This window comes from Dromiciops gliroides, chromosome 3, assembly GCF_019393635.1.
Source record: "Dromiciops gliroides isolate mDroGli1 chromosome 3, mDroGli1.pri, whole genome shotgun sequence".
In the NCBI taxonomy this organism is placed as follows: Eukaryota; Metazoa; Chordata; class Mammalia; order Microbiotheria; family Microbiotheriidae; genus Dromiciops; species Dromiciops gliroides.
The window spans coordinates 455,952,754-455,960,621 of record NC_057863.1 but is presented as its reverse complement, the minus strand read 5'-3'; the positions used below and the strand labels follow the sequence as shown (position 1 = coordinate 455,960,621).

Below are 7,868 nucleotides of genomic sequence, written 5' to 3'. Positions count from 1 at the left end.
ATATTTTACATTCCAAATGGATATATGACAGATATAAAACAATATAAATAAATCATAAACAAATTAGAAGAACAAGGAATAAATTACCTTTCAGGTCTTTTGATAAGGGAAGAATTGTTGAACAAGAGATAGAGAAGATCACAAGACAAAATTCATAATTTTGATTATATAAAATTAAAAGGTTTTTGTACAAACAAACCCAATGCAGCTAAAACTAAAAGGAAAGTAGGTAACTGAAAGAAAATCTATTTATCACATCTATGAAAAATATCCTATTCCCAAGATATATAAAGAACTGATTCAAATTTATAAGAATAAGTCATTTTCTAATATACAAATTGTCGATGAAAAAGCAATTTTCTAAGGAAGAAATCTAAGCTATCAGTAATCATATAAAAAAATGGTCGTCCATTTCCCCCTTTCCCTTGGCTGGCCGCGCGGAGCCCGCACGATGCCCAGAGTCACGGTGAAGGACGTGAACCAGCAGGAGTTCGTCTGGGCCCTGGCTGCCTTCCTGAAAAAGTCAGGGAAGCTGAAAGTCCCCGAATGGGTGGTCACGGTGAAGCTGGCCAAACACAAGGAGCTGGCACCCTATGATGAGAACTGGTTCTACACCCGGGCTGCCCACCACTTGTACCTCCGAGGCGGGGCAGGGGTGGGATCCATGACCAAGATCTACGGCAGGCGCCAGCGCAACAGGGTCATGCCCAGTCACTTCAGCAGAGGCTCCAAGAGCGTGGCCCCGGGGGTCCTGCAGGCCCTGGAAGGCCTCAAGATGGTGGAAAAGGACCAGGATGGGGGCGGGAAGCTGACACCTCAGGGACGGAGAGACCTGGACAGAATCGCCGGACAGCTGGCTGCTGCCAACAAGAAACATTAGGACAGACCACACCGGATTCACTAATAAATTGCCTTGTTCATTAAAAAAAAAAATGGTCTGTAACTAATAATCTGAAAAATGAAAATTAACACAATTCTGAGATTCTATCTCACATTCATCAAACTGGAAAAATTTCACAAAAATAGAAAATTTTAAATATTAGAGGGACTATAGGAAAACAGACACATTAGTGCATTGTTAGTAAAGCTGTGAATCAGAAAGGGCATTTTGGAAAGTAATTTGGAGTATACCTCAAGTTACTAAACTCTGTATCTTTTTTGAACTATGATTTCACTACTAAGCCTATACCCCAAAAGAAAAGAATACATATGCCAAAAATATTTGTAGGAGTTCTTTTTGTGGTGCAAAAAAGCAGGGAAAAAAAGGGTATGTCCATCAATTAGAGAATAGGTGAACATTTTTGCATATGAATGTAATGGAAATCTATTGTGCCATAAAAAAAAAATGAAGGATATATTTAGAGGAATCTACGAAGACTTTTAAGAATTGATACAGTGTCATCAACATTGTGTGTTGATCAACTGTGATGGACTGGATTCTTCTTACCAATACATGGTACAAGAGAGTTCCAGGGGACTCATGATGGAAAAGGCCCTTCCAAATCCAGAAAAAAAACCCAAAACTATGGAATATGGATGCTGATTGAACCATACTATTTCTTTTGTTTTTGGTGCTGTTGTTTTTCTATTTTGAGGTTTTTCCTTATTGCTCTGATTCTTCTCTTATAGCATGATTGATGCAGAAATATGTTTAATGTTGTTATGTATGTGTATATATATATATATACACATATATATATATGTATATGTATAAGTGTATATGTGTGTGTGTGTTTGTATAACCTATATTGGATTGCCGGCTGTCTGGGGGAGGTGGGGAGGGAGGGGAGGGAGGGAGAAAAATTGGAAATTGGAAATCTTATGTAGACAAATGCTGAAAGCTATCTCTACATGTAACTGGAAAATAATAAAATGCTTTTATTTATTTTTTGGTTTTTTGGGGGTTTTTTTAAGTGAGGCAATTGGGGTTAAGTGACTTGCCCAGGGTCACACAGCTAGTAAGTTTTAAGTGTCTGAGGCCAGATTTGAACTCAGGTACTCCTGACTCCAGGGCCGGTGCTCTATCCACTGCACCACCTAGCTGCCCCCAAAATACTTTTATTTTAAAAAAAGAATTGATACAATAAAGTGAGAACATTTATACAATAAATAATAACTAATAAACATTTATTAAGTACCTATTGAATGTTAGGCACCATACTAAGTGCTGGATATACAGAGAAAGTAAAAGATAGTCCTTCTTCTCAAGGAGCTGACAGTTTAACGAAGAGAAAACCTATAAACAACTATATACAAACAAGCAATATACAGGAATAATCAGAAATAATCAAAGCATTAGAATTAAGAGGGCTCCGGAAAGGCTTCCTGTGGAAGGTGAGGTTTTTGCTAGAACTTGAAGGAAGCCAGGAAAGTCAGAAGGCAGAGATGAGGTGGGAGAAAATTTCAGGTGGAGAGAATGCCAGGAAAAGGAAGGTCTTATGAGAGGAACCGCAAGAAGGTCAGCATCACTGGATCACAGATTATATAGAAAGGAATAATGTGTAAGAAAACTAGTAAAATAGGATAGTACCAGGTTATGAAGAGCTTTGAACACCAGAGGATTTTATATTTGATCCTGAAAAATGATAGGAAGCCATTGGAGTTAATTAAATAGGGCAGGGGAGTGAAATAGTCAGACCTTCATTTTAGCAAGATTGATTTGCAGTTGAGTGGACAATGGATTGGAGTGGGGAGAGAGACTTGAAACAAGGCAACTTGAAGGTGAATTGCAATAGTCCAGGAATGAAATCTTGAGGGCCTGTGCCAGGGTGGTTGTAGTGTCAGAGGAAAGACAGCCTTTATCAAAAAAAAAAAAATGGATATGTAAAATGAGATAAAGCATTGTAAAGAAAAATAACTTTGGGGGCGGCTAGGTGGCACAGTGGATAAAGCACCGGCCCTGGATTCAGGAGTACCTGAGTTCAAATCCAGCCTCAGACACTTGACACTTACTAGCTGTGTGACCCTGGGCAAGTCACTTAACCCCCATTGCCCTGCACAAAAAAAAAGAAAAGAAAAATAACTTTGAAAATATTTTAAAACTCTCATCCATGCAATGGACAACCAGGATTTCAGAGGATCAATGATAAAGCATCATTCCCACTTCCTGAAAAAGAAATGATAGACTCAGTATATAATCAGAATTTTTTTTAACTTGGCCAGCCAATCTGGGAATCTGTTTTTCTTGAATCTCCATATTTGTTACAAGGATGTTGTTGTTTGTTTTGTTTTGTTTCCCCAAGGCAGCATGCTGAGGAAAGGGGTGGTGGGATGGTAAAAGGGGGATTGTCTAGGTGGATAGGATGCCATGGGAAAAGATGTAAAGAAAGTGAAAATAGAATTTTGTTCATAAAAAAAATAAAATTTCATTTTAAAATATTTCTATTAATATTTCATTTTCACTATCTTTTCTCCTTTCATACTCCTTTTTTTTTCATTTGTATTCCTCTGGTATATTGTGAATATTTTTTATTTGGTTATTAACAGTTTGCATCTCTTGCTTTATAAACTAGCTTTTCATATCTATTTACCATAATTCCATGACAGGAAATTATGTGTATATTATTCATCTTGCAGATCATAGACTCACAGAAATATGTCACTTCTTCATTAGATTTGAGGTCATTATTTGATATATTTCATGCAAATATTTTCAGTTTCTTATCTCTTAATTTTCTATCACTTTCATTTATATTCTTTAATCTGGTCTCCATGTCATGACACATGCTTCCATAAGTACTTCTGATAAGTAACTCAAATTGACAGTACTTTAGTAGTTCTCCTGTTGGTACCTTATTTAAATCTATAGGGTTGTTATTAACCACATGAGTTTGGTACTATTCATTCAATATGTTCATGTTCATTCATTCAACATGCTTTTTGTTCATTGGTAGCACCTTAGAGAGCCACCTTCTTATTTTTTTTAACATTGATACATGAAACCGGAACTATCCAGACAGAACATATAGCACCTAGCACTGTGCCTTATAAATAGTAGGTGCTTAGTAAATGTTTGTTTAAATAAATTAAATGGTGGCTTCTTCATTCTATAGAATCTGAATGCTGCATAATTCTGCTGCGTAGTACAATGGAGTGGGCACTGGATCTAGAAGCAGAGCATCAGGATTCAAATTCTTCCTCTGTCACTTACTACTTATGTAATTCTAGGCCAGTTGCTTCACATCTCTTGCTCTCAGATTCCTTAATTGCAAAGTGAGGGAGTTTTGCCTTTGAGGTCCCTTACAGCTCAAAATAGCATACTGGATGTTTCTTTGATATAAATTGTTTATATTCGCATAGAGATTTTGAAGTATAGTGGAGCAGGTGATGGTCAATTTAGCATAAGGATGACTTTAATCATTTCAATCTGATCATTCTTTAGGTACTATTAACAAGCAAGCATATAAGTGACATGTTACCATTTAGATCTTAGATATAGTCGCTGTTTCCTACTTCTTACTCTTATCTGTCAAGAAGATGAGGCCAACATGGCACATTTTCAGAAATCTCTATTGCCCACGTGAGAAATGAATATTAATAATTGATGAGGTTTAGTACTTCCCCCCTTTTCCTAAGTTCTCCAGGTTTTTTCTGAAGGCCTTTACTGATAAGATTTAGACTCACTGTCTTGTACCAGATACACCTAGGTGGAAGCTGTTGTGCTTCTATCAGCTTGGGTGGGGTCTACATTCTTTCTCTGATGTATCTTTGACCAAGATTTGAGTGAACTAAGTCATATATCCTTTTAATATAACCCACCTCTGATTATGTCAGTCAATTAGATTTGCTAGCTGTTTAATGAACCACCTACTGTCTGGAAGGGTATATAAGCTGTGAGTCCATTGCCAGTTTGGTCTAAGAGAGATTTCCATTGACCATCCTTTTATTAATAATCTGTCAGTCATTAATAAAATGATTAAATTACCCAGAAACTATGTCTCTCATATTTTTAATCATCACACATATAAATTAAGGATCAAATTCCATTGAGAAACATTCAAAGCCCCTCACAAATTGACACAATTCTGCCCTACTTACCTCACTGAATATTATTGCTTCCCATGAACTCTATGCTCCAACCCTAAATTCAACCACTTCTTCTCTTGGGATTCTTTTTCAATTCCTACCCATCCTTTAAAATCCAACTCAAGTGACACCTTCTCCATGAAATATCTGATTTGTTCTTCACTTGTATCCTCAGCCTTCAATAACAATTTTCCCTTTTGCACCTCATAAAGCACTTTATTTTTACATTCTCCAATACACTGATCATGTTACAATAATTATTATAGTTAAGTCTGTGCTACAATTTCATTATTAGATTGTAAACTCCATGAAAGCAAGACAGTGTCTTAATTAAACTTTTTATTTCTTCCAGGTCATAGAACAATGTTCTCTACATGGTATTTAATAAATTTTTGAACAAATGAATGGATTTTAGTGATCAGAAGAGACTACCAGTATTTAATTTCATAATCTTATATTTTAAAATTTTATTCAAATGTCAGAATTAACCTATAGCCAGGGAGAAATTCCCTGTGACAAGTAATTTGTCATATCTTATGACTAATGCCATGATTTGCAAGTACCTGTAGAACCCTGTTTTGTCATCATTAATGTTTCTTATGGTAAGGGTATATATACTGATGCTAGTGGTAGATTGGCTCTTGAGGTAAGTTTGAGTCATTAATTGTTCACGGCAATGCTGGCAGTTCTGGAAAGTACTTTCTGACTATCCATCCAGAGATCTCAGGAAGGCAGTTCTCTCCAAGAGAAATGACAGCTGGCAGTAAATGTGGTCATGTCAGCCTCTGATCTGGACCTCTCACTTTCAACTGATACTATTCTTTCTGGGATAGAGACTCCCCTGTTGAAAGCTACATAAACAAAAACTGTGTTAGATTAAGGGTGACTCTCTTAATGTATTTGGCATAGACTGGTGGGATAACCAGTTTTACATGCACAATTCTCTTAATCATTGTACTGAGTCATGCATACAAATTATAAGGCTAAGTGTTTTGTGTGTTTTCTAGCTATGTAGTAGGAAAGATTTTTTTTTTTAATTTTCACTGTGTGAAAAAACTAGTAGATCTGGAGCAAAGAGAAAAATAAGGATTTATCTAAATTAATGTAATAACCCAGGTTTCTTACAGAAAGTAAATCCTCCTACCTCCCTCCCTTCATGTTAAGGGTATATTTCACTGCTAGATACTCACGAGTCATGGTGTGCTTTCATCTCCTATTCTTGACATGTAGATTTATTGCTCCTATTTTTATGGCTAGCTTTCATTAAATCTATAAATTAAATGCCTCTATCACCCATTTGCTGATATTTTTAGCATTGCAGAACTAAAATCACATTGCCAAAAAAACTGGTCTTTTGACAAAGGGGTAGATAAAAATAAGACAAAAAAAATTCTTGAAGAAATTTTCAGCTTTAATCTTACAGATTTTCTTTGTGAATGCTAATTAAGGATTTTTTTTACAATACTAGATGGAGATTTTAAAATGTTCAAGAGTCAATATGTGATATATTCTTATGTCCTGTAGAACAAAAAATATTTAGACTTTCTTATCTTAGTGATCCCTTAAAGATTCTAAGCCATTTGTGACAAATCGAGGAACCACATGATTGGACATTGACAAAAAGGTCAGTGTCTATGGGTGTCTATGGCACTGTCACACTCCAATTTAAGAGCTAGAGAATAGTATGGTGAAATGCAAAGACTATTGGATTCAAAGTCAGGGAACCTGCATTCACACCCTGACTCTGCTCCTTCCTTCCTGTGTGACCTTGAGGTAGTTACTTCAACTTTCTAGGCCTCAGTGTCCTCATTGTCAAATGAGGAGGTTGGATTAGATGGCTTCTTGGGCCCTTTCTACTTTTTCTTTCTCTGCTTATCTTCACTTCATAGTAGAGCCTGGCTGAAGCAGGAAATGGGGGCTGGGGGGAGTGTATGTTTTGTCTTAATCAAGTAGGAGATTGTCATCAGAGTACAGCGAACATAGGTTATGCACAAAACAATTTTATTTACTGAGATTTCATGGGTAGCTGCATTGGGGAAAAACACATTAATTATCATTCAAGTGGAAATGCCCCCCATGGATATACCATTTAATTAACAGATAGGCCAGTATTGGAAATGAATAATTTGAGGCAAAGCAGAGAGAGGTGAAAAAGATAAACCCTTATATGGTTTAGAGAGAAGATAATATATCTGTGGGCAGACATGATTTATGCATACATGTACCAAATAAGATCAATCCATATATCTTGCTATTTGGTGCAAATTTTGTGCATTATTCTGGAAAAGGGACAAAAAAGGGAAGCTCTTCAGAAGCATTCTCTTTGACTCTATTAAAAGTCCTCATTTAGGCGTAGGGGGCACTCAGGAGTCCTGAATCCATCAGACTCAGGAAAATCACACCTCCATGAATTCAAGCTCTGAGAAAGGAAGATGAGAGAAAGAAAACACTTCATATTGCAGAGTTCTTCTGTCTCAGAAAACCCTTGAAATCTGTAGCAGTGCCAAGATTAAAAATAGAAGTGATGTGCCAGTGGTGAATTGATCATTCAGCTAAATGTGCTCATTCAGTTTGGGCTCATTTTAAGAAGCGTGCCCTTTCTTGCTGCTGTTGCTAAAGCAAAATGCCTTTCCACTGTGGCTTTCCATATCCTGAGGCCAGCAAGTGATTTTCTTAAAACAATAGATTAAAATGATTACAAGAGGGCCAAATTTTCTGTATTTATGGGGGGTAGGGGGAGGAGAATAATAAAAAGGATATGAAATGAAGTCACACAATATCTATCATTTAATAAGTATTTCTTAAGCCCTCAACTCCATTCTAAGGCACTGTGCTAGGAACTG

The 7,868-nt window shown here is 36.6% G+C and overlaps 1 protein-coding gene across 1 annotated transcript; it reads left to right on the top strand.

Moving 5' to 3' along the window:
• The first annotated feature begins 445 nt into the window (after positions 1–445).
• LOC122751789 (40S ribosomal protein S19-like) lies at positions 446–933 on the top strand. The gene has a single exon (XM_043998949.1). The coding sequence runs from the start codon at positions 452–454 to the stop codon at positions 878–880; it is 429 nt and encodes a 142-aa protein (XP_043854884.1). The 5' UTR covers positions 446–451; the 3' UTR covers positions 881–933.
• Positions 934–7,868: the final 6,935 nt, after the last annotated feature.